Here is a 27,901-nt window from a genome sequence, read left to right on the forward strand (position 1 = left end):
ATATCACAGAATAGTAGGCACTTAAGTGAAGCAATCAGTTTAAAAATAATGATTGTTAAGTAAGATTAATAGACAATATTCATATATGACATGTTAGATCTAAAATGACCTTTAGAGAAAGTTAGACTAAGTTCTACCTGAGCAAGACAATAAGAAATAACAAGCATCCAAACCTCTGCTGAAACTTATTAAAAAGGGATCATAGGCTGAAATAAATCTACATTAAACACTAAAAGAGAATGTGGCTAAATATTCATAGAAAATCTCCTTCTGGTAGCACTGACTCAGAAGGGAGCACCATTGTTTCCTTTTCCTGGTTTAAAAGGGGTCGGGGAAGCACACAAGGAACCTAACAGCACTGGGAAATTGCACAGACAAGCACAGAACTGAGATAATAGTGACAAGGTCCACGTTATGTTGAATTGTGTGCTTCTGCCAGAGCTGGTGAAGATAGAATGCAGGCAGGCTTTTAATGTTGAATATGGGAATGGGAACACTGCCAAAAAAAAAATCTCTCAGCAAAAAGAAAATGATTTGTTTACAGTTGCTAGACACCCTTGCTAATGAACAGACGAAAGAAAAGATACAATATGTGTTGCGAAAAACAGGTTCCATGTTTTACTAGCAGGAAATGCAGAGGATGATAAATTTAACAACAAAGGCTTACAAAAGCAGCATTTACTCAAATGCTACAAAGACTTGTTTCTCTGACATTTGAATCAATCCACCATATGTTATTTATTTGACTGGAGATTTTTTTTGTATAACAGTTTCTGCAACAATAAAAAAAGAGACAGTGGTAAATAGCTAATTGTTTTGAGCATTATCTGTTCTTTACTGTAAAAGGTAAAATAACTAAAGATTTTTTAAACATTCTTTGGTATTTGCTCACACGTCTATATCCATGCAAAATCTGTGGAGAGGCAAAGTGAATTGTGAGACAGAGGAAGGCCCCCACTCCGCAACTACAGAGAATTATTTTGGGATGAAGGAGAGAACAAAAGAATAAGTTTTGGTTCTCTGTTTCTAGAAATGGGGAAGGATTAGGTTCACTCCACGATTTGGAAAGCTTCTGCCTAGTCTGCATCTGACGATCAGGCTCGGATCAGAACGTAGACATGTGGCTTAGATCACACATCTACAAAACTTTTGAACAGCATGGTTTGATTCAACATATATTTCTTTGTATGAGGTGATCTGAGGGGCTTCCTGGTTCATTCGTTCTTTTAAACGGCTTGCAGCTGCTTGCAGCTGCTAGAAAGCACAAGGATTGCTGCACTTGTTGAAAATGTTTTAAGTAAAAAGCCCCTGGAAGCAGCAGTACATTATGATGTTCCAACTGTTCCTTGGTAATTGTATGGAGAAAAAGATCACTAACCCGAGGCACTTATAGGGACATTCTACATGGGGGCAGCCATCTTTTCCTCCATACAATTACCCAGGAAGCAGGATTTGTACGCAGCTACAAACAGTTTAAAAGAAAGAACCAGGGGAACCCTTGCTCCACATCATAAGTACTGTACTTACAAAACAATTTCCATCAGTTGAAAGCATGGGATTATTTAATAGGGTTTTCCCTAAAAACTTGCATGGATTTGGGACAAGTGGACTATTCAAATGCATAGACTGGATTGTGACTTTTTCTCAATACAGATGCTTCAGGTTACAGACTCCGCTAACCCAGAAATAGTACCTCGGCTTAAGAACTTTGCTTCAGGATGAGAACAGAAATCGCATGGCGGCAGCGGGAGGCCCCATTAGCTAAAGTGGTACCTCAGCTTAAGAACAGTTTCAGGTTAAGAACGGACCTCCAGAATGAATTAAGTTCTTAACCTGAGGTACCACTGTACTGCAAGACCCAGATCCCTCCCATTTTATATAACTACGGCCTCCTATTGTCCCAACAGCAGCTGTTAGGTTTAGGTTCAGCAATAGCACATGAAGGCAAGTTCAGTTCTTTCTCTGTTTCAATTCCAGGGATTACCATGGATGAGAAGGCAGGACTCACCCAGAAGCAACTGTCAGCAAAGAAGGGAAATATGCATGTAACAGCAATGGTTGGAGCTGTTTTGCAGAGGAGGCAGCATTTTATCTCAAATCCCTAATACTTTCCACTAAGGTAGGGAATCATTATCTACCAGTTCTCCCAAGCCAGTGCCTCTCTTGAAACAAATAAAGTCATGGAAGTCATGGGAAATAAAAGGAGTGGCATGGTTATAATGGGAACTAAATTTCTTCTTACTAGTAAATCACTATCTGAAAGGCAAAGAACTTCCACCTGTCTGCTAGTATATTGTTTATTCAGAAGTGTTGTATGTGCAGAAAAATAGAATCTCCCCAACTAAAATGATCAAACATGATAAATGTTAAGTTTAAAGGGCATACCATCTGCAGAAATTCAATTTCCGTTTGAAGAGCCTCACAGGCATTTTCCATTTCATCTTCTCTGTAACTCTCCAATTTCTTTTTAAGCCTGTGCCAACATTTAAAAACAAAACACCTGATATGGTGAGGCTGTCAGCTGAATCTTTCTCTTCTTCACAGCAGTCCTAGTTCTTAATTCAACCTTGATCATCCTAGCTGTCTCCCATTAAAAGTCCTGTAAGCTCCCCAACAATGTGTGGATCACATGTCACTATCCAGTTATAAATCAGAGAGACTAAAGTTTGCTAGATTGCTTGATGTGATTTAAACTGCATTACCCAAGACTGTATAAATCACTGCACAGTACTGGCAATTGTTTAGTGATGTGAAGAAATTAGACAATCTCCAGGAAGAATATATATCTCCAGAATAAGTGCTGTAAGACAAGCTTAAGTTAAAAGACTGTATTTTTTTCCTCTGTGGGTTTGTGTGCACATTATAACCTATGATGAAATTATATCCTAGTCATTCAAAAACTTCATGATTTTAATCTTTAATCCTTGCCTTTTATAAGTTCTTATGAAACTTGTTCCCAGAGTTGGTGATCTTCTCTGCCTATTGCTTACCTTCTCCAAGGGTTTCAATAATCTCTTTTCCACTGCCAAAAGATCATGTCATTCTTTAACATTTCATGGAACATATTTTAAGTCAGGAGTAGCCAATATGGTGCCCTCCAGACACTCTTGTGTTACAAGTCCCATCAGCCTCAGCCAGCATAGCCAATAGCCAGGAATGATGGAGCTGTAGTCCAAAACATCTGAACACCATCATGTTGGTCACCATGTGTTAAATAATGGATTGCTGGTGGTGCACCTCTCCTCCAATTTACTTTAATGAAATCAACGACATACATTCGAGGTTCTCAACTGCTGAAAAGGGAAAAAGACATCTAGTGTCTAATATTATATCTACATGGATCTTCTGTACCATCTGGATCATGACACTATCAAATCTCATTGCTTCTCATAAGCTTTTGTGTTATTTTACAACATAAAATTTTTAGAATCTCATGAAAAGATACTGTGTAGCAACATGCATTGCCTCATGACACAGAAAATGTATTCCAGATGCTCAAAGATTTCTTGCTACAAATGTGTCAGCACCACAATACACAAAGGTTATGTCCCACTGTTGTCCCATTTTCCAGAAAAGGGAGAAAAATGCAGGCAAAATATGAGGAGCTAACCAATATCTTCCATGCCAGGAGACAGACCAATATCATTTTAATGTCGATTGCTGGAAGAAAATGCTTTTAAAAACAAAAAACAAAAAAACAAAGCCCAGAAATATACAGGCATCCCTCCCACTTGCGCATGATCAACTTGCACATGATCATGTATACGTGCAACACCAGGAAATAAATAGATGATTTAATTCATACCAAGAAATGGAGGGAAAGAGCTGGAGAGTCCCCGTGGCTTGCAAGGAGACCTTTCCTGGAGCCCAGAGGACTTCAGTGAGGGAGGAGAAGAGACTGAAGCAGCAGCGGGGCTTTGTTTAGGCTGCTCAGCCCCCCCACTGAACAGCTGGTGTGTAGGGTACTGCAACAGCTGCCACTTTCCTGAGCATCCTCCTGCCAGCCCTAGCTTCAATTTCAGTTGTAGATATTTTTGGTACAGTGTTTTTGATTTTTGGAGAGTAGTATTTTGGAGAGAAAATAGCAGAGAGGGCATTTAAAGAGTGCTCCCTAGTTATGCAATGTTCAGTTATGCATGCAGGGCCCCGAAACATAACCCCCACATATGTGGGAAGTTCGTCTGTAGTGTGAATGGGAGAATAGGATATAAGAGACAATCTCCTTTTCCAAAGGTGTTTACCCCAGTCCCTCTGCCAAGAAACCCCTCTACGTTGTAGAGAATGTTCAGGCATTTTCTAAGGTGCACACTCGCAGTTCATGTAGGACACACAAAATGTTTTACCTAGAACAGTGTTCTCCTACAACTGCATGTTAAAGTCGATTATTAGTAGCGGCAGGCAAGCGGACATTCACCAATCATCACCTTGAGAAGCCTTCCCCAATGTGGTGCCCTCCAGATGTTTGCAACTCCTATCATCGTTGTTTGTCATCAGGAGGGCATGAAGTTGGGGGAAGTTGTTCTTCAGGAATACCTGGTAAACTTCTGAAAACCTTAGGTTCCCTGGAACATAGCTTCCACATAATGTAGGAAATTGTGCCCTTTGAGACTACATTGCATTCTTACAGAAACATTAGTAAGAGCTTTCCTTGAAGAGAGGAATTATAGTTACAGAGAGCAGCAAAAGATTCACTTTTCTGTTGCACACCAAAAATGTTTTGCAGAACAATAATCAATACTGCATGTTAGTCAGTTTTAGACTGAGCCTTCTTTAAAATGGAAGTAAGTTTGAATTTGACAGTATGTTCCACATGGGGAATGTTGTGAGCATGGTATGAAGTATATGAAGTGTTCCACTAGCACAGAAACAAGTTCCTACTTTAACACCTGCATAACATTTCATCAATGGCAAAGAAAGAAATTAACACAGAAACTTCCAATAAATAGGCTATATTTTGGTGGCAGAAGACGAAAGAAATCTACTGATGTTTGGGGATTATGGTCTTTTTATTCTGGCTTGTTCAGTGAAGCCTCAGGATTGAAGAACAGGCAGGCAGCTCATTGAGTGTCAGCAGCAATAACAAAGCAGAGCAGAAATGGCGACTAATATGGGAATGGAAGCTTCTTTATATGGGATGTCTTCTACTTGGGAATGGAAAAGCTCTGAAACTAAGGAGTCCATATACTGAGTACTACCCATTATATTTGCTTAAGTGGATACTTGCTGGACCAAGAAAAAGCTATTTCAGATCTTTTAATGGTCCACAGTATATGCAGCAATAAAGTTATACTGCAGTCCTTGTCATACCTGCCAGAAGATAGTAAAATGGAAGATAAGTATAAAGTTGTGTTAAACCCATTCATGATAATAGAGGAGCAATTTCTGGGGTCACAGTGGTTATTTTGGGATTGCTAAATGAGCCCATATAGGGAAAGGATTATATTCTGGTGGTAGTAAATACCGGTATATCACAGTGTGGGACCTCGACTGAGATTTTATATATATTGAATGTTAAGAAGATTCAGAAGCTTACCTTGTCTATAAACAACATTTCATTGTTTAAATATTACTTGGTAATATCTCTTCCACACAAAAGGGTTATGCTGAACATAATGGCAACATGTAACCTTGAATTAAAAGGAGTAAAAGGAGTACTAATCCAAAACCCAGCTCCATAGTTCCACTTTTTGTCTGCTTTTATTTGTATATGGTGGTCCCTATCACTTGCAAAATTGTCTCTTTCTTTCTTTCTTTCTTTCTTTCTTTCTTTCTTTCTTTCTTTCAATTACATTTCTTTGTTAACTAGAACAGGTGTATTTTCCCAAGTACAGCTGCAGTGTATGTGCCGATTTAAAGAAGAAAAAAGTCCTAAAATGAGCATGTACAATACCCTCAATCTTCCATCACATCATGCATTTTTGCTTTTTAAAAAAGGCACAGACCCAAAGCCTCTGAGCCTGATCCTATGGTTGTTTTTTGTTGTTTCTGCTATGCACTGCAGACAATAAGATCTGCCAACAAATTCATTTACCTTATGGAAATATAGTTTCAAGGATGGCAATACTGTGTTTGTGTCCTGATTTAGCTTAAGCATTTGAGATGGCCACAATACAATTAATGTATCATACACGTGATTTGGTGCACTTTTGCACCTGATCTATTGAGTCAGATAGCGCACAGCAGTATAGCATAAGACAGTCAAACAGCTGTGTAAGGCTGGTTCTTTGCTATGGCCAGGCCCAAGGGCCCACACACATCCTTACTAAGAACACAGGACCCCTCCTGGGTCAGAACCTGTTTACTAACAGCCATTCCCTCTTGTCTGTCCCTTGCGTCTGGTGCTCAGAGTCCAGGAATGCTGCAAATTTGAAGGGTCTGTTCTAGCTGTAGGGTAGCTCAGACGCACATGCAGGAACATGATTGATGTTGAAGAGGCCTGGAACCACCTTGGCTATGAATCCTGGAACACCTGCTCCCTGCCTTGCAGGCCTTTTTCCACCCAAGTGGAGCCCTGACTGGCCCTGACTACAAAAGCTGAGGCTGCTGAACGGACTCTTTGGTGGTGTTGCTGCTGTTGTTGTTGTAGCAGGGTGTTGCTGCAGTTTTTTTTGTATCTTTGTTTTAGATCTTCTTGTGATTTATGTGGAAATTGTTCTGTTAGGTTGTGTATTTTTTTTAATGTTTTACTGATTGTTTAGGACTACTTTTGTTATGTTGTAGTTAAGTATTTTTTAAATGCTTTAAGTCACCTTGAGCATGGTTTGAACAGTGGAAAGGCTGCAAACAAATAAAAATATGGATGTATGTATGTTGCTTTTGCTTGAGCTGTTAAGAGAAATGTCTAACTGCTACTTGCAAAGTGCTCTGAAGCTGTAAGGCACTAGATAAACAATTATGCATTTGGTAGAAACATTTGCTTTTCTCGCTGAGTTTTGCGAAAGGCAGTAAAAGACGTTTTTGTTGCTTCATGCTCCCATTCGGCTGCTTGATTTATATGGTTAATTCTTTGTTTTGTTTTGTTTTAAATAAAAAGCTTGGTAATTTCAATATACCCCAGACCCATCCCTTCAAGAAACAGGGAATGTATCTGAAGTTACAGGCTGCACAATCAATGTTGTGGAGACACTTAAGTAATGAATAAATAATGGAAATTTATCATTAAGTCTGGAGTGAATGAAAATATTTAAAGTTATACTTAACCAGAAATTTGTGAAAGTGTAACACTAAAGTAATAACAAGAATATTAACCATATATAAGGTTCACTATTTGATGCACTTTAAATGCAAACTTTAAATGGGATGAAAACATACTATGAATATTTAGCCACTTGTCTGAGCAGGACAAAATGCAGCTCTGAGCAAAATTATTAAATGCCAAAGACCTTACTGAGCTAATGTGTGCATACTGTGTTTCAACAGTTTGGTCAATTAGCAACATTATATTATGTATATTTGTTTAATAGTTCTGTGGGTTTTAGGTCTGTTTTACCTAAATTTTTATTAAGTACACAACTTAGAGAGCTCTTTGACTCAGTGTTTTATAATTATTTCTAAATAAATTAAGTAAATAAACAAAATCAGCATGAAATAGCTGGACTTGAAACTAAGGATATTCAATCCACATACCAGTTAAATGAATGTAAATTGATACAATCTAAAGAGTATTGTATAACAATGTGAGAGAGTGACTTTTAGAGCAGTCCTTAACTCCTGGCAACATGGATGTTTCTGTTTCCTGTTCAATGGGAAGAAGAGCTTCTACTAGTTATCTTAATATAATAACACTGTTCTTTCTATCCTTTTAAAGGAAGGAGTAAAGATTCGTTTTAGATTCTTAAAGGGTATAGTTATATTTTAACTGCCTTTCTCCCACCTTGCTTTTCTCTCGGCCTGTTAGTCTCAGCAATCAGCCTAACCATTCAGTAAGACTGGTTTTATTTTTGCTCTGAAAATCTATGCTTCAATAATTACTGTGAGATTTTGGAAGCTTGAAATGAGTTGATCCAATAAAAGATTATTTCCCGTACTATATGCATCTCAACCAGCAGAACGATCACGTTTCTGAAAAGTCTCCACAGCAGGAGTGGAAGATATAGGTCTAGAGGAGGACTGTTCTGGCCTAACACGTTTAAAAAAGGGTTACAAGCTAATTCTCAGAAACCACTTGCCTTTTTAAAAGACCTGAAGCTTGTGCCTGCTAACCAAAGGGCTTGAAGGGCTGCAGGGGAAAACTCATGAGCAATTGGTATTCTGTCTCCAAAGCCATGGGTAGGCAAACTAAGGCCTGGGGGCCGGATCCAGCCCAATTGCCTTCTAAATCTGGCCCACAGATGGTCCGAGAATTAGCGTGTTTTTACATGAGTAGAATGTGTGCTTTTATTTAAAATGCATCTCTGGGTTATTTGTGGGGCATAGGAATTTGTTCATTATTATTATTTTCAAAATATAGTCCGGCCCCCCACAAGGTCTGAGAGACAGTGGACCGGCCCCCTGCTGAAAACATTTGCTGACCCCCTGTGGACCAAAGCTAATGAAGTGACTATTCACATTCTGGTAGTTGTAACAAAGGTCACGAATTGGAAGTGCTCTTCCAGGCACCTTCATCACCGTCCAAATACTGCTTATGCAGCAGTATGAGGGAATTGTGCACTATTACATAAATATCAACACAACCCACTATAAATTAATATTCCTTAATCCAGCATATAGGCAGCAGGAAGAATGTCCAAAATATTATATTTGTGAGACATATAAACTGGAGTAATGTTTATAGATAACATTACCAAACTGGGCAATACAAGGGCATTCTCATGAAGTCAGAAGTTTGGGAACCTGAACCCTGCTGGTTCAGCCTCTTGTCAGAAGTACACTTTTTTGTAAGTAAGTAGTACTCTACCTAACAAGCCTGATATCACTCGTAGACAGAATGCTTTCTAATTGAAGAATTTTTTGTGAGGCAAAAAACATTAACTTTTTTTTTTCCTTTAAATGTTTTTTCGCTTTTCTGTTTTGGTGATGTTTGTGTTATGATGAAAGTCACTTAATAAAAAGAATTCAAAAAAAAAAAAAAAACATTAACCAAGTGACTAAAGATGCAAGCATCAAACTTCAAAGCTGGAGACAAATATCACTTGTGTTCATACCTACTAAAACTTACGTAAATTGATAGACGAACTGCTCTCCCAAACTTTCCTGTGTATGCATTTGTGTAAGGAAAATTACTCCCGAGCAAATTTCCAATGACAGAATTTACCCTAGAGCACGTTTTTATTGTTGGATTATAAACCTTGAAATTGGGGTTCATAATAGAAACCCTGACACAATTCTAACTATAATAACCCCACTGGGCATTGGTATAAAAAGTTTTAAGAAATCAGTTAGCACATTGTCATTACAGAAACTCATTCTGCACCCCAGAGATTACTCCAGAGATGGGTATTTCTTGCTTATAAAATTTAACATAAAATTAAATTGAACATATTTGTTCAAAACCAACAGAATCATGGCCCTCGGCAATGCACTGTTAATATGAAGGATTTGTTCAGCTCTAGTGGACATATTTCCTGGATGATTTATGTGAATGCAGTGTCATTTGTTCTTTCATGGTTTCAGTAATGAGCTTTCTTAGGCTATAATAAGAAATGTAAGAAGCAATCCTAGTTCTTTCAGATTAGTCAAGTAAACAAACGCCTTAACTATTAAATAACACAAAGCAACTTCAAACTATTTCAATATTTCCAGGCTTCTGAAAAGAGTGCAGAAGTTCACACTCTAAAAAGAGAAAACCCTTCTCTAAAATTTCCCTCTGAAATGGACTAACAGAAGAAGAATGGGGAAAAGCAGAATGCCATTCAAACTTCTAACTGTAAATGAATCCAGTCGCCTCATTTTATCTATGAATGAAAATATGGCTTTAACCTGTTCCTATGGGGGGACGGGACATGAAAGGCAAATATAAACCAAGGTTCTGCTTTTTTAGTATTTGTGCTTTCCCACTAATCTACAATAAATTAATTTTGCATATTCACTCCTCTTTTCACTCTGTTTTTTGTGACTTACAGTTAATAATAATTACTTTTTGGTTCACCTTAAATAGGTGGTATATACTGATAAGATAAAATACATTCGCTCTTCTAGGCAATATACTCAAATGCTTTTAAGGATTGTATGTTAGTAGCTGCAACACTGATATACAGATGTTGCACATAGTATGATCTACTACACAATAAGCTTTTAAGGAATGGGAAACTCCTGGTGTTGGTGAACCCTAAATCCCATCAACTGTAGCCATGATTAGGGATTATTCAGGGCAGCTGTAGTGAAGCAACATCTGGAGGATCACAGATTCCCCAATACTATGTTAAGCATTAACTCTCCCCACATGCAGTTAGCATCAATGTGAGTAGAGGGTTTCCTGCAAGGTTTCTAAATTGGCCCTGATTCCAATATGTAAGAAGTAATCCTAGTTCTTTGAGATTTGTCAAGTAAACAAACCCCACAAGTGACATATAGGTTTATGCATGTGAAGGACCTCCAGTACCAGGGCCATGTGTAGGAAATAATTTATGAACCAGAGAGTCCATGCCAACACCCAGCAAAGAGGTCCCACAAATACAAATCAGAATTCTCTCCATTCTTTTTCAAGGAGGGAAACTGTGTGAGGTTTGGATGTCAGTGTGGATGCCTGGCCCATATGTTACTTCTGCATATGGGTGTGAAAATGGGGCTGCTTTGCATGAGATAGTTTTAAACATACTGTGATGTTGTCTTCACAAATCATATGCCCACTGTAGGACAGACAAAGCAAATCAGATCATATTATAGGTGTCTCAAATTGACACCATACGTCATATGGCTGGAGAGTTAGGCCTGAGTGGTGCATTCTGAAATACCAATTTGCCCCAGAAAATAAATGTATCACAATAGTACTAAAAGCTTTAGGCAGTAGGTAACTCAAACTGATGATCAAAATAATCATCTTTATGCTAAACCTTTTACAGTCCCACAAATAAACTTTCTTATAAAGAATGCACTGCTTTATGACACGTTTTCATTTGGCTTTTACACTTAACATCTTAAAGCTCTGTATGTTGTTAAAGCTGTTTTGAAGTTGGTGGCTAGCATGCTGAGAATACAGTGAGATTCTGCAATTGATTTTCATGGAAGGAAATGGCAGTATTTTGTCCTGACACATGATCATATAATCCTGTAGGATAATGGGCCTTCTTCAAAGCATGCTACATTCTAGTTTGATGGCTTGGTGGATCTTTGCTGTCAGTGGAGTGCATTTTGTTACTGTAATATTTCTTTCAAACTAGCAGAACACTTCAAAGCATCTGAATCCTCTGCTGTGACACCTAACCTGCCACAACTGGTGTGAAAATGAAAGCATCTTTGTGAAAATGTCTTCTAATATTGAAACCCTTTTACTACTGTAGGCAATTTTCTGAACAAGGCTTTTTTTTTTAAAGGACCAATTCTTTTTTCATCATTAATAAAAAAAAGATGTCCGTCATGAATATAAATGAGGAAAGGGGAAAACAAAACGCAGGTTCTGCTCCAGAAAATTTGTGAAGAGCAAATTCAAGTTGGTGTGATCTTGCTTCTGGTTATACCCTGGTAACAATGATTTTAATGGAACTGTGGCACAGGATTGTAGCTTAACAGTCCACATGAAAAATGGCGAGCATTTTTCAGGCAGTCATTCTGCTTCTAATGACTATGCCTGCCTCAAGGTCTAGCTTGCATCTTAGTTCTATTATACAGGAAAAGTAGCTGGAGTGCAAAGACCTCAGTCTGCAGAGTCAGATCCTGGAAAGACTCTTGACAGCAAAGATGGCTGAGTCACTGTTAATTCAAAGGCTCCTCAAGCTGCCAGGTCTTCAATAAACATCATTCTCTCTCTTCAAGATGATACAACATTTTTGCTTTCTTTATTTAGTTACAAAATTAGTAAAAGAAGGGGTTTCAGCTCAGACGTAGATCACATGTACTGCATATGTTCAAGTCCTATTATTATCTTTGTCCTAGACCACTCTTACCTCACTTGACAACCTTTTATTGAATGCTTTGCAGACTAGACGGCTAGGAATAAGCATGGTACCTGACCTGCTTGTTTCTTATCTTTGTTACAGCTACCACCTACAGACTATGTATGCTGGTGAGCACTGGCTCTGATGCGCCAGAGAGGTTTGTCAGTAGAGGTGTCACAGCCTTCTCCTACCGGGACAGCTGCAGCAAGGTTTCTTCCCATCACCTAACATCGTATGATGCCATGCATGAGACAGGTAAACCCACATGTTAAACTGAAAAAGAACAACTGGGAGTACAATCTTAAGTCCAGCTGGTGGTAGAATTTGGTGCTTTTTTCTGTTGCCTTCTCCCAGGATGGAGAAGGCTAAAACATCTCAACTGGTGACAAACATCACTGGTCTTGAGGCAACAGAAAAAGCTGCCTAATTGAAAAAAGGGGTGAATTATAGATGAAAAGAATCAACTATCCCAATTTTTTTGTTGCAGCCCCAGCCTGAATTGGTATGATGTCCAAGAAACCTGTGAGAGGTGGGGGACTTCTGAATCTGGCCCACTGGCCAGATCAAGTTCCACAGCCCTTCTTCAGACAAAGCTAAGTTGTGGGTGCTGCTCTAAACAGTGGCTTGGCTGTGTTCAGCAGCCTGGCTGGCCCTCATTTTCCAAGGGCTTAGCAGACTGCCCAATGGAACAACACAAAATGGTAACATAATTCCCAGAGGAATTTCTATAGTTAAAAAAAGAAATAAACTACATCAAATTGGAAGTACTCCCACCTGAAAGGTGTGGTATTTGTCCACCCTCAAAGACTGTACAATCCTGTGAAATTACATAATAATAATAATAATAATAATAATAATAATAATAATAATTCATCTGGTCTTGGCTGCACAGCAGTCATGTTAGTGAGGGAGTTTCATTAGCCACACTTTGAAACTAAACTAAGCTGTTCTATATTTAATTAGTTCTGTCTCCAACAAGATTCCAAAGTGTGTATTGTCCTCAAAAAAGAAACAATTAAAAAAAATCGAACAATTTAATCAGTCAACCAACTCCTATGGAAGTGTGTTATTTTCCTGCTGAATTGTCTTCTTGTCAGGTCTATTGATGTTATGCCTCTTTCATTCAGTGTTAAGAGATACATAATGCAAAACAGCTTATCATTTTGAAAGACCAACCAAAATCCTTTTCCTTCTGGAAACTACCTCTATGAATCGAAAAGTAATCAAAGCTAACTAAAGTAATAGCAACTCTTGGTGCATGTTAGGAGGTATTATCTGTAAGATTACTTTCTTAATCTAGAGATGTTGCATGAAACACACCAGGTTCAGTTCTTCAACTAGTTGTTATACTTGCCTCCTGAATTAAAATTCAAGCCACAGAAGAATTACCAGCATAGCCCACTCCACAAGTGCCAGCAGGCCAACATCCATCCAGACTTCATCTTAGGTAAAGGTAAAGGGACCCCTGACCATTAGTTCCAGTCACAGACGACTCTGGGGGTTGCGGCACTCATCTCGCTTTATTGGCTACAGGAGCTGGCTTTCGTCCGCAGACAGCTTCTCGGTCATGTGGCCAGCATGACTAAGCCATTTCTAGTGAACCAGAGCAGCGCATGGAAATGCCGTTTACCTTCCCACCGGAGCAGTACCTATTTATCTACTTGCACTTTGACGTGCTTTCGAACTGCTAGGTTGGCAGGAGCAGGGACCAAGCAACTGGAGCTCACCCCGTCGTGGGGATTTGAACCGCTGGTCTTCTGATCGGCAAGCCCTAGGCTCTGTGGTTTAGACCACAGCGCCACCCGTGCTTTTCCTTTAACCTCAATTTATCCAGTCAGGTCACTGGTAACAAGAGTAGCATACCAGTCCCACAGCTACTGGAAAAAGAAAGGTTTCTCCTCCACCACCACCAACCTTGGCATGCAGTGTACAGGATAAAAGGCCTTCCTAGTATGTTTATTTTAGCAGGGATTTCAAGTCAACCCCCTTCCTAATTCAGGAAGGGGTCTGCATTAAACTGTGGCTAAAACGAAGTCATCGTCCACCCCAACCCCCCGTTTCAGCTGGCAATTGGGGATTAAATCCTGATGTATGGGCCAGTGCACAAATAAACCCTACCTCCTGTCCATTAAAGGATGTCACCAACTGATGTCAGCTGATTTGACAAGTGGGTGTGGTTTTGGGAAAATCATCTTGTGAACCACATTGGAACCTCTGGTGGGTCTACACTGGCTTGTGGGATGGAGGTAGCCTACCCCTGCACTATTCTATGCCCCTTGGAGATGCTTGAATGCTCTTCTTTCTCAAACTGAGTTTACAAGAAACCCGATGCTTTGCACAGCAGCCAGAGGATCAGAGCAGAACACAACACTCACTGGCTGACCCTTATGTCAATCATGCAGTCACACACACCTCCTTCTCTAAGCAGATTTTCAAGTGCCAAAAAATGCCTGGGTTTTAAAATGCTTAACAATTCACTTTAAATCCAGGTAAGTATGTAAGGGGCTTTGTAAAAGACCCAAAGTGGACAGTTTTCCTGAAGCTCAGGGGAAGGTACAAAGAGGAAGAGGTAATCATTATTTGATTTCTAGTCTGTATGTGCAGTTTGAAAAGGCAGGAAGAAGCACAGTTCACTCCAGTATACAGCTCTTGCATGCAGGTCAGGAACATCACCGTTGCCCAGAAAATAAGGTTTAATCCCTGAGCCCTTCATGGCGGTGAAAAGCGAATGTCAAAACATTCCTATTAGTAACGGGCTATCCCACAGTTACATGGATATCTTCCCACTGCTCTATGAACTGTTGACTAAGCATCTATCTTTTTTAGTTAAGGGTACTTCCTGTTTGAATACAGGAAAAGGCCTTTGCTGAAGAGGTATCAAGATTTAGGTAATACTGCCATAGAGGACCAATTTCATTAAAGAATATGGGGATCCCAGAAATAATAAACTGGTATGGTGTTTATCATTGTTGTGATATGTTATCTACAATTATTAATGCTGTTCCTTTATTCAATCCCTACAAAATAAAATGTGAGCAGTCATAGTCTAACTGAATTTTGTTGAGTTGGACAATCATTGCCTACTTGCCTTTATGCTGTTCAGTAGCAGGGCAGGAGCATTTTAATTGAAATCAATAGGGCTTAAATTAAACACCTTCACAGACCTTTGAAGGGCTTGGGTAAGGAGGTGAATACTGATGCTTCAATCTTAGATTAAGGAAATACAATATACATGTGTAAAATCTTGAATAATGGTGCACTCATCCAGTTCTGCCTCTGAAATAAGCCCAAGGTGTAAAATGGCAGATTTCCCAAAAGTGCAATCTTTGACGTGGTAGTAGCACTTTGTCTTCTGGTGTTCATCATATGATTTGCAAAATAAGTAACTATATTTATCAATAAATCTTGACAATTCTTTATAATTGCTTTGCATCATATTCAGCAAATTGCAGAACTGCATTGCATTACTTTTCATATAAACATCAACACTTTTTTCAATTATTAAAAAACAAACATACCTTGCACTATTTGAATATCTTACTGATTCAAATAAGATTATAATTCTGCACCCACTTACCTTAGGAATACAGGAAGGTGTTTTAAGCTGAGTCAGACCATTGGTTCATCTAGCTGATTGGCTGAGGCTCTCCAGGATTTCAGTCAAGAGTTTCCCCCAGCTCTACCTGGATATGCTGGAACTGAACATGGGATCTCTTGCATGCAAAGCTCATGCTCTACCATTGAGTTACTGCCCTTCCCTAAAGGGAACTTCGAGTAGACATGCAAAGGATTGTGCTGTAAGTCATTTGCAAGCCCATGCACACTAACTAACCTTGATCTTCAGCACGTTTATATTCATAGTAAACACCCCTTTCCTAATCATGCTGTATTGAATGTTAAATGACACTGCAATAGCAAGATACTCCAGGAGAAGTGTATTATTCAGAAGGAAGATGACAACCTCATACATCAGAAAAGCTAATGTACCATAATAGAATAAATAATGCAAAAGCAAGCTGTAGTGTGCTGTACCACATCAGCTTATGGATCTGCAACTAGTATTATCATTTAAAGTCCCCTTTTGATGTATGTTCCATACATACGGTTTTGCTCCTACACACAAATTCTGAAGCAAAACATTTCATTTAGAAGATTTTGTTCATGCTTCAACTACACTTGAAGAGAAGGAAAGGGGCTTGGCAGATCTCCTTTGCTTTACCCCTTTAAAATTCTTCATTCCCTATGGAAATGGTGCCAGGTTTAGGGAATGACTGAGCCTCCTTTTGCTCTCCATGATGCTTCCTCCCATACAGTCACTTACATAAACACACACACCATATCAACCAGATTCATGTTGTTATTTTACTTCATTATGAACGCATGTTAGCTAAAACAAAATTCATCTCAGATCTATGCATTTTGGCAGGATACCTTTACCTTGCACATTCTGGATCGGTCTGCGGTTTTTCAGAAATTTTATTTTTTTCTGTTTCTAAACACTTTGTGGTGTTTTTAGCTTCTCTTATTTCTTCTTCAAGATCTGAAAAAGAAACAATACCTTTCTATTATGATTTTATAATACAGTACTTTATTATGTAATGGAAACCGTAAGGAAGGGCTGTAGTTGAGTGTGCATGTAGCTGAGAACATACTGAAGGTCCTGCTTTCAGTCCTTGGTATCTCCAGCTAAGGATGGGAGGGAACCCTGTCCGAAACCCTGAGGAGGAACTGTCAGTCAACTCAGTCAATACTGAGCCATATGGACCAATGGTCTGCCTTAGTCTAAGACAACTTTCTATGTTTCTCAGTTGTTTTGCTGCACATTAAAAGAACCTATTATTAGAATGAAAAATTTGGATGATAGTTTTATGACATAAAAAACATTCAGCTGTATTTAAGTCATTCCCACTCTAACAAGAATATGTGATCATATATCAAAAGCCCGTGAATACTAAAGGCTGGAATACAAAAAATGATATGCAGGTGCATGGGAGAAATGCATGAAAGCCAAAGCTTCAATAGTAGGACTTTGTGTAGCAGGTCCTATTGCACAAGATACAGTATAGGATGTGGAATGATTCCTGTATTACAGGCAGTTGGACTAGATGACCCTTGGGGGTCCTTCCACTGCTACAATTCTATGACTGTATTATTTTTAAACAAAGCCTTGGATCCAATGCAGTCTGAATTGCTAAAGCTGCAAAGAAGGGCAGAAAATGTTTTAAATCCATATTCTTTAAATTATTTGTTCATTAATGCCTTGATTAATATTAACTTAAAAACTATTAAGTCCATGATGTAGATATAAACATTCATCTGTTGTTGAATGTTTTTTGATCAGAATCATTTATCAAATGTACTCACACTATGTCTGAACATCAAATCAGGTGGTGATCAAGTGAACAATATACCTTTGAGTTTTCTCTGAAAAGTACACAAATCCTTCTTCAGTTCATTCTTCTGCAGCTGAAACATTTTTAACTGAACATTTTCATGTTTCATTGACTCTATTTCTAAGAAATTGATAATTTTAAAATTAGGTTAAAGATTTAAGTTTCACCACATAACCAAAAAACTCTGTTGCAACTCTTCTCAAGATGTTTTGAAAAAATAATTACATATGTAACCATAAATATATAGGCTATGCTGCATTTAATAATCCCATATGGAATTACCTCTTATGTAGTGACTGACATATGTACGTTTTAACTATTGCACAGAAATTTTGGTAATTCTGGATGACATCCAATGTCATGCAAGTGGAATTCTCCTCCTCCCTACTGCAGCCCTCTGCCCAGCAACAAAAAATTATTCTCCAGAGAGCCCCCTAACTCTCTAGAGATTTTGGAAATATACTGGGCAGGGGCATGGTATCGTCAGGGGGGAAAAGGGGGGAATTCATTCTGCCAATGGTGTTCATTCCAGTGGTGGACAGATACCATTAGACTTCTGTTGGTGTTGGTGTTGCCAGCTGGCTTGGGCTCTATTTGTGTGGAAAGGCAGAATATAATGCATAAATTTAATTTGGTCCTAAGTGTGAACATGTCTTTTTTAGTTTATTAGAAACTTGGGTATTTATTATCAACAACAACAAAATTACTCAACATACTGTTTGTCAAAAGTAAGAGCTGCAAATGCAAGCAAAGCTAACAAAATTTATTTGTATGATGGCAACAGCTGTGCAGTATACAATCACTGTAGTTTATGTGTTTTGTTGGAGAGCTAACAGCTTTCTATTTGTTCAGGAGCTAATAGCACAGTTTGAACTCTGTTCAATGTTATATTAACTACTGCTGGTTCTCATTCTTTCCTTCTAAAGCTTCTTGAATTCTCGAGTACCTTGTACTAAGAAGGCAAGATAAAATCATCAGGTGAACTGTGTTACCATAATCCAATAAACTGTCCATGAGAGCCTGGCAAATTGTTCTACATTGGCACAATCCAACAGGGGGGAAATGTTTTACTGTTGGAGAACAATGGCGAGTGATTCAACATTTTTTTTTTGTATAATAGCACAATGATCCTGTGAGTGTCTAAGCATTTTAAATAAAGATTATGACTCTGAATGGGTGAGTATTACAGTGTTTATATTGTACCTAGTACTGTTGGGAAAGGGTAGTTCTTTAGGAGCATCTATGCAATGCATTAATGGGCTGAACCGAAGTTCTTCAAAAATGCTACTTGCATTTTTTGTTAAATCTTTACATTAAAAATACATTTTTTAAAAAGGCAAAGTTGGTAGCAGTGTCAAAACAGAAGCATAACAATTATTGTTATGTAGATTCTTTCCAATAATACGTATGGTTGAATATTTTCTTGAGTTCTGTTACACCAATACATAACAATGCTGCTCCAATTCTCAGTAAATAATTTATCAAGTTGTCTGCGTGCCCTCACTCTTACAACATTAGCTAATTTTATCAGATGAGTCAGTTCCCAAACTCTTACTAGCCAGTCTTCTAACACAGAGATAAGGGTCCCCCCACCCATTATAACATATCTATATGAGCAACTGTTAACAAATGTGTTACCAATTCCATATCCACAGGAAAAATTCATAGCCTTAACATACCCAGACAATACAACCAATGGGTCTACCATCAAACCATACCCTGCTGTGAGTTTAATTTTGTCTATTATAGTCTTCCTGAATATCACATTTCAGTTCACGAATATCACTATGAAGCATAACAGTGTTTGATGCTCCACACCTTCAACATATATTAACTGCCCCACTGCATATACTGCTAGGTGTTGCAGGTGTTAAAAACAGGCAAATGCTAATTTATATTTTTTTAACCCATATCTTATAAATTTGTTCACATTTTTGTGAAATGTGTTGCCAAATCCTTTTCCATACTTCTGGAGTGTTTTGTCTTTGCTCTTTGTCTCAGTTAATTTTACATGTGTTTCTAATTATATCCAGTTATGTGTGATGTTGCAGCTTGTTAGTGTAGGGGGGAAACACGTTGTGTTTGTCAGCTGAAATACAACTTTACTTGGTTTACAGCAAGTAAGTGGGGCTGGCATAGCAGTAGACTGTAGCGTTTTTTCCATCAGTCTTTGTTGTTGGAATGCTAGTTGCCATCAGTCAGTTGTGAAGCAACTAATACGTGTTGGCCATCATTAGACCTTGATGTGGTGCAAACCAGGTATCTGGGGGCCCCTGGGCAAATGAGGGGCGGGACTGATGCAAGGCCTGGCCCCTGCAAGCTAGGGATCTAATTGGGTCATAATGCAGTGTGTGCATGTTCCATATTTCATTGCCTTGAGCAATGTGACATGTAATATAATTTCCAAAGTAGTATCTTACTGGCTGCATACTGTCACATACTATTGCTTAAGGAAGCAATGGTCAGCTACAGGGGGCTAAGCAGTTACAGTGGCTTTTGAATTGCAGGAATAGATTTGGCAGCAGCTCCCAAAGCAACAACAGTGGCAGATTCTACTACTGTATTTTTGTGATTGTTTGCTGCCTTGCACCCATACGTGAGGACAGGCAGAGGATTATAATGTAGAAGGAGAAGACGTATTCTTGGGGGGGAGGACAGTATTTTGTGCATTTGTTAGAAAAGACAAACTATAGAAGTTAGGCTTTTGATTTGCTAGCAACACATGTAATTACAGTTCATGGATGAAAAATGCAAAGGCATTTTTAATTCAGTGTTATCTATGCTAGCTAAAGCTCAAACTGGCTTGCAATAAATATTTGCAATGTCTGATGTTTAGTAGTGAAAAACAGAAAACTGTATACAACAACTATTCTCTTCAATCTTTAGCAGTGACTCATGGATGGGATTGCGACTGGGGCAAGGACAGGTAAGAGTCTTATCTCTGACCACCTGTCGTGTTCAGCAATCTTAATATGTTAAGAGTACCATGCAGTTAATGTTCCCTGCAACAAGGAACATGCTTGGTGCTCCAGTATAGCATGCTGTTCTTCACTCTAGGAAAATCATTACCTTACAATTTAATGGGACTTTTCAGCTTGGAAGAAAATTGTGAAATTGTAGTGTCATGGAACTGCAACATAGTCATTCATATTCTCAGATAGTCCAAGATAAAATAATTAAATTCAAGACATACCATTTCTCAAAACATTTTCTTTTTCCTCTAATTCACATATTTCAGCCTTGACTCTTTTTTTAATTAAAAGCTCCCTTTTGGATGTTAACCCATATTCACTGTTGAACTCTGTAATTTCCTTCAAAAATCTCTCATCTTCTATGGCAATTTTTTTCTTTGTACCCATCTAATGGTGACATAAAATAAAGTAACAGAAAGAAAGAAAGAAAGAAAGAAAGAAAGAAAGAAAGAAAGAAGACTTCGTTAAAATACAATAGAATACTATATATGAAAATTATATATGAATGTATGTTTAGAGACATGTAAAAGACTACCTGTTATTTATTCTAAGTATTTAGAATCAACCCAGGGTGCAAATATGCAAAATGTAAACCACATTAAACAATAAAATCAAAACAATATAAAATAAAGCACAGATTTCAATTACAAACAAAACCACCAACAGCAACAAAAATTCTAATGCCCAATGTATGTTTGATTAAAGACATATGTTTGATGTTTGAATTGACTACAGGAAATATAGGAACTTCTTCATTCACAAAGATTTTTTTGTGAACATAGACGTTGTAAATATTCACTCTGAACGTGCTATGGAAATGAATGAAACATGCATTTTCCTAAGATCTACTATAACGTGTTTGCTTATGCACGGCTCGAAGACTCTGAAGTCTCCCTCCAATAATGCCTTTATCTGAATATTTCAGTGTCATGTTCCTGTCTGTGAACTTTTTCTATAATTAAGCGTACTTAATGTAAGGTATTTGTCTTGCCTTCCACCAACATGGTCTGAAAAGCTCATTCTGTTATGATCTCAGCTGCTCCTGCCAATCAGGTGGTGTTATGAGGTGGTCATCCCATGTAAGATAACACATGGTGTTCAGGAGACTCTTGCAAGAAGCACATGACTAATCAAAACATGAATTTGTGGATCCCCTTCTTATTTTTTTTGTAACATATATGGCATGAAGACAGTGCATTGATTTCTGTGAAGTGCTTGGGTGTGTTTTTTTGACACAGCCATACTGGCCCTGAAAGTTGCCAGAGAGCAAAGAGCTGCTAGAAGCTTCATTGAAAAGAAATAGATGCTTAATGTTAAGAAAATATTTGAAATTTAATAGTGGAAACCTATACATATCTACTCACTGAGTAAGTCTCATTGGGCTGCATTGGGCTTAGTCCTGCTTGGACCAAATCCTTAGTTAGTAAATATTAATAACTCTTGACAAATCTCAAAAAATTGAAAAAGGTGAGTTCTTTGGGGTCATCTACATTCCTAGTATCACTTTGTGTGCATGGATCTCCTCATTCTGCCCACTGAAAAGGCTGTCAGGCAGGACTCCTACTAACAGTAGCCCTTTGGAAAGCCCCATTCCAGAGGTATGGTGGAGCTGAGCCAGCCTGGGGTCTGCTAGATCTTGATCCATCACCAGTGCTGTCAGTTGGCAGCACCAATGTGGGCCCAATCAGTACGCCAGCTGCAGGCTGACAGCTCAGAGAACATTTTTGCCTGCTGCTTGCCTTCTGCCCCAGAGGGCCTAAGGAATGAGGCTGAGAATGTGTGTGGTTGGGCCACTACAGAGGTTTGTATTGTTCAGCTAGTTATCGCCCCACTGAAAGCTATGGGAGAACTTTGTTACAATGAACTTGTTCAGCTGCTTTCAACAGGACATATTCAAAACAAACAAACAAACCCTGAGCTGGACTGGGGACAAAGATCCTGGGCCTTTTGTGTTCAAATATCAGCTCATGTACAATTTAGCTAATGCTGGGTGTCAAAAGGTTGAAGATTTCTGGTCTAGAACAGTCTCACTGAGAACATACAAATGTTTCAAGCAGAATACTCTTCTGATTAAGAAGTTCAGCTTTCTGGCTTTCTAAGCCCTCTTCTCTTTTCTTCAAAAGCTCCAAGTCTAATAGCTTTCTAGATAGCAATTGAGCCTGTAAAAAACCAAATTTTAAAAAGAGTCATTAAAAAAACCCTGAGTACAGTTGTAGTTATACAAAGTTATTTTACATATGCAGGGCCCTTTGCATCAGAACTCTAGCAATGTGAGGTCTTCAGAAACTGTATTCTTTATACTGTTCTGTGATTTAATTAACCATACATAAGCAGTAGTGGCTGGTTTCAAGGAGCAGCACCATGGAGTCACTCTCACCAAAGACAGCATTGGGATAGGGCAGGGTGGCCAAGAGGTTAGGGTTGTGCAGACACACTTGTAGGCCCACCAGGTTCTGTCTGGACAGCTATGACCTAACCACTACATAGGTTTTGTTTCTAAAATTAGAATTTGTTTCTAAATCAGGTTGTGGGTGCTCAGTTTTACCTGACCAAAGGGTTCCCTCACTACTGATACAAACTTGGCATTATTGCTGCCACCATCAGAAGCCAATGCAATGGGGAACAACAGGGAATCTAAATTAAAAGTTTCCAATATTTTAACCTCTAGAAGAATACAGTGCCCCCAAATGTCCCTTAGGATATCCTCCTCATGTGACTGCAACCAAGGACTAAACTCTCAGAAGCACCTCCTGTCAGGCCTGGTCTTCCCTGACACCTCCATCCTAAAAGAATTGCAACACAGGAGAGTTTTCTTCTCCCTTTCCTTCATTTATTCTTTACAGCAGCATAGTAATTAGGCATGTTCAAATAGCAGGAAAAAAAAACAAAACAAAAAAACAAGCTGGGTCTTTAAAAAAAGGATTAAAGTTTACTGAGTACATGTTTATATAACTACAAATTAACAAATGAAAAGTTCACAAGTTAATGGCAAGCTCTCCTCTTTCCTGCATTTGACATTCCCCCTCCCCTTCCCACCAACCCCTCCATTTTTACAAAGAGTCTGCTTATTTACCTTGGTAACTGAGAATTTACTTCCTCAGGCCACACTGAAGGGTTTGGGGGTTGGGCACCTTAGTTATTCCCAATATCCGAGTCCTCAGGAGGGTAACCCAGATCAGCGATGTTGTGAGTATGACTAGGCAAACACTCCTGTTTGCATCTTATAGTTGCAAGTACAACCAATGCAGGCATGCACACATGAGCCTTGAATAGGCTTGTCCTTACTTACACCTCTCTCTTCTTCTACAAAGCACAGAATGGAGTATGTCACTCCTCCATATTGTGCAAAAGATAAAATTAACGCCACTGCCTGGGGAGAATGCTAGTAGTACCCTGGATAATGTAGCTACTCTTTTGCTGTTTGCATGGGCATCCTCCACTCTCTACTGAGCAGCAGAAGTGAGTCCTCTTAAAACAATACAGGAGACCCTCTGCACCCAAGAAGAGTCATTGAAGGCACCTATCTACACAGCGATCTGTGCCTTCTAAGGCTCCTGCAATCAACTGTTCATGAAGTGGCTGCCCCTTTCTGCAGGAATATTGGAAGTAAAAGAGTAAGCTGGTAGAGAAGACAAAACAAATTCCTTCCAGTAGCACCTTAAAGACCACCTAAGTCAGTTCTTGGTATGAGCTTTCGTGTGCATGCACACTTCTTCAGAAGTTTCCAGACCCTTCTATATAGTGAGAAGGTGGGGAGGGGTATTACTCAGAAGGGTGGTGGGAATGGGTGATTGGCAGATAGCTGTGATGAGCCTGTTGACGACTCTTAACGACTGCAATAGGTCTTACAGGAAAAAGCAAGGGGTGAAAAGGTGAAAAATGGCTTTGTCATGTATAATGAGATAAGAATCCAAGGTCTTTGTTCAGACCAGGTTTTTCCATGGTTTTGAGTTTGGTGATAAGTTGTAATTCAGCAGCTTCTCTTTCCAGTCTATTTCTGAAATTCCTTTGTAGTAAAACAGCTACTTTGAGATCTTGTATAGAATGTCCTGGGAGATTGAAATGTTCTCCTACTGGTTTCTCTGTCTTGTGATTCCTGATGTCCGATTTATGTCCGTTTATTCTTTGGCGTAAGGTCTGGCCTGTTTGTCCAATATAGAGAGCTGAAGGACACTGTTGGCATTTTATGGCATACACAATGTTAGACGATGAGCAATTAAATAGTCCCGAGACTATTCTTATCTCTTATCTGAGTAATACCCCTCCCCACCTTCTCACTATATAGAAGGGTCTGGAAACTTCTGTTTCAGTGTATCTGAAGAAGTGTGCATGCACACGAAAGCTCATACCAAGAACTGACTTAGTTGGTCTTTAAGGTGCTACTGGAAGGAATTTGTTTTGTTTTGACTATGGCAGACCAACACGGCTACCTATCTGTAACTGGTAGAGAAGAGATGGTGATCTCTCCTTCAGCCATCACATCCCACTGCAATACTAGCTGCTGAGAAAGGGGTTTTCTGGCTGGCCAGCCAGACCATTCAGTGGATCTTCAGTATGGGACTGCTCCCTAAACTACCTATTCAATATAGTCTTTAGAACAGCATTTTTGAAAAGGAAGCATTGAACCTTGAAAGGCAAAATGCTATAATTCAAGTTCTAATTACATGCTACCTAGTTTTTCAGAACACACCAAAAATTTATATTTCCTGGGAGCATTTCCTTGACCACAAGCAGTCTCTGTGAAATAGATGTCAAAACATCTTTGAACTCTGAGGTTCAGCTACATGAGGTTTTTTGGGTTTTTTGCTGTTGCCCTATATTTACAGATATGAGACTGTGCAAATTCCTAGACATATAAAAATGTGGAGTAAAACTTATAGGAATTTGGAAAAGGAACTTATGTGAGCAGCATTGCTCAGTGCTTAATATATATTACACTAGAGATCTCCAGAGAGACTGGCATAAGGTTATGTTTCTGTACTCGGGGGTGGGGGGAGATAAGTCATGCCAATTTTAATAGCGTTCAGTATTTATTTCATCCAGTGAAGGCAATGCATATTGGCTTTTCCTACACTTATAAGGTGTAGTCTTAAAAAAAACCTGATACTAACTAAACATGCAAGTAAATAGGCATTGACCTTCATGTAATTAATTCTATGGGTTTAAAGCTTTAATTGCTTTAGGAACGCTTTTCCAGTTTTCCTCATTAGTAATTCACAGTAATTGTTCCCTCACTTTCACAACCCTCTGTATCTACCATGGAAACCATAACTGTAAATTAGAATGAGTCAATAGCAAATTAGTGACATGAAAATAGAATTATGATTGTCATAAATTAGTTTTACAAGCAGCAACACAATGACTGTCATTGTGTAATCTGGCAGAAGGACAATGGGGCTCCTGTTTTGTGACCTGGGTTTACTGCTAAGGCAGAGGTCATGTAAAATACTCTATGTGATGCCAACCTAATACATACTTCTGCACAGCTCTGTAAATTCTGTCTTTCCATATTATATCTATTTGGTTTTTCCTGCAGATTTGTGGTGTTCAGCAAAAAAGGCCTACTGAACAGGGTTGAAACATTGTGGGCTTTTTTCATGTGGGAACTCCGGACAGTCCTAGAAACCAGGCAGCTACTAGATTTGGTTTGAATTGCCCTCAAAATGTTCTTCACTAAAATGACATAGTATGTATAAATAAATAAATAAATAAATAAGTAAATAAGTAAATAAATTTCAATACCACCTTTCATCCGGGGATCACTGTTTACAAGATAAACAAAACAAACAAAAACAATACCCCCAAAGTTTAAAAAACCATAGATGGCCAATTTTCTTTAACCGCCTGAGAGTTAATTTTATTGTGTACTATTGTATATTCTAATTGCTATCCTCTGTACCTCTGATTCCAACTTTCTTTTTTCTCCATCCAGTTGTTCTGTTAGTTGTTTAGCTCTTTCATTAGCTAGGGTTATTTCCTGTTTAACTGCAACACAAAATGAACTTTTAGACACAAAGAAGATATTTGTGCAAGCAGTATTATAAAATTTGCTGCAAAAGTAAAAAATAGGGCTGCAAAAGTTTCATTAGTGAGGGACATTTTACAGTGGGAAATTTACTATGAAGTTGAAGGTTGCATGTTTCTTTTATGTATTATGTATACCGCCTGAGAGTTAATTTTATTGTGTACTATTGTATATTCTAATTGATTACTAAATATTTGATTATTGAATTCGAGTTGTTTATTTTAAAGTCATATTTTATTATGACTTATTTGTATGGGATCAGACTGTTATAAGGTGAGTGATGTTTGCTGTATATTTTGTTGTTTCTTCAGCTTTTAATTGCCTTGTGCATATACAGAAAGGTGGTATACAAAGTAAAAGTGGAATGAAATAAGTCTGAAGTCAATGCCAAGAAGAATCACACAGCCTCATCTGAACTCAGTAAGCTGTTCTAGTTAGAAGTTATTTGTGGCTAGCCATAAAAAAGCTCATTTCCCAGAGTTCTGCTTCACTCAGTAAGAGTCTCACACAACTTCTCTAAAATCAAAAGAAGATAATCAGAGAAGGGGACACAATCCAAAGTTGTTTATACTTCCTCAGAAGTGAGCCCCATAGTGTTTTGCATACCATTTAAATTGCCTATTTTGCATTTTTACTGTAACTCATGAATGCCCCAGGATGGGGTGAGAGGACAGCCCCTCCCCCCAAAAACCCCCATAATTCCCTGGTTCTCAGTTTTCATTTAAAAAGCTCAAGTCTAGGATTCATAGAACTGGAGCTGTGAGACAAAAATGTCCAGGCTCTATTCCCGTTTTCTGGTGCTGTGAACACTTATTACGCAGAGTAACCCAGGATTGAGGTAGGCATTTAAAACAAAACAAAAAAAACCACAAACACATTAGGTGGGTCGAGGGGATTAATTTGGTTCATTTAACGTGTGCCCAGATGACAAGCGCTTGCTTCAAATTCCACAAGGATGGTGTGGCCACCAACCTTGATGCATGAGACGCTGCATGCCCTCTACTTTTTGCTCCGTCAGGAAGATATACTGGAACAAGGAGCCTAGGTTCATTTTAGCTGTGTCTCCTGGAAAGGGAAAACGAGAAATGCCCTTTTCAGCCAGAGCGCTGAGCTCAAATATGAGGGAGCTTGCTTGAAAGTGGTGCCTTGGCAACTACTTGTATTTTGTTCCTTTGCTCCTCGCCCACACAGAACCACCCAGCTGCCTCTTCCCTCTTCCTGTGAGGCGGCTCTGTCCATAACAAGGGCTGAGCTGGTAGAAATCTGGACAGAGCCACTTCACACTTCTGGCGGGGGTTACCTTTTATATTCCCTTCACCCAAAAAACCCCAAACCCCAAACAAATGCCTTGCATGACCTGAACTAGCACACGATGGAGAAAGTTTTATCATAGTTCCTCACCTTGGTGTGTTAATTTATTTACATCCAGGAATTATTTTTTATGACGGGGGAGTATTCAGAAACATAGCCTTACAGCTG

At 38.8% G+C, this 27,901-nt stretch overlaps 1 protein-coding gene and 1 long non-coding RNA gene across 4 annotated transcripts in view; one reads left to right on the forward strand and one right to left on the reverse strand.

The window, feature by feature from the left end:
• Nucleotides 1-28: 28 nt before the first annotated feature.
• CCDC172 (coiled-coil domain containing 172) lies at nucleotides 29-27,675 on the reverse strand. Its single transcript, XM_081863787.1, is given in 9 exon segments — nucleotides 29-762; nucleotides 765-773; nucleotides 2,386-2,473; nucleotides 16,470-16,572; nucleotides 17,444-17,545; nucleotides 20,619-20,784; nucleotides 22,440-22,556; nucleotides 26,297-26,382; nucleotides 27,395-27,675. Coding segments are annotated over 9 exon segments (774 nt in total). The 5' UTR covers nucleotides 27,474-27,675; the 3' UTR covers nucleotides 29-738.
• Nucleotides 791-27,901, forward strand: part of LOC309342865 — a 49,662-nt gene continuing 22,551 nt past the window's right edge. For 2 of the 3 annotated variants that reach the window (XR_014157022.1, XR_014157024.1), the window contains exons 1-3: nucleotides 791-2,119; nucleotides 12,135-12,287; nucleotides 26,734-26,842. This is a non-coding gene — a long non-coding RNA (uncharacterized lncRNA). The remainder of the gene's footprint in view (nucleotides 2,120-12,134; nucleotides 12,288-26,733; nucleotides 26,843-27,901) is intronic. The other variant, XR_014157023.1, reaches the window with a different exon arrangement.

This window comes from Podarcis erhardii, assembly GCF_964252035.2.
Source record: "Podarcis erhardii genome assembly, chromosome: 5".
NCBI classification, from domain to species: Eukaryota; Metazoa; Chordata; class Lepidosauria; order Squamata; family Lacertidae; genus Podarcis; species Podarcis erhardii.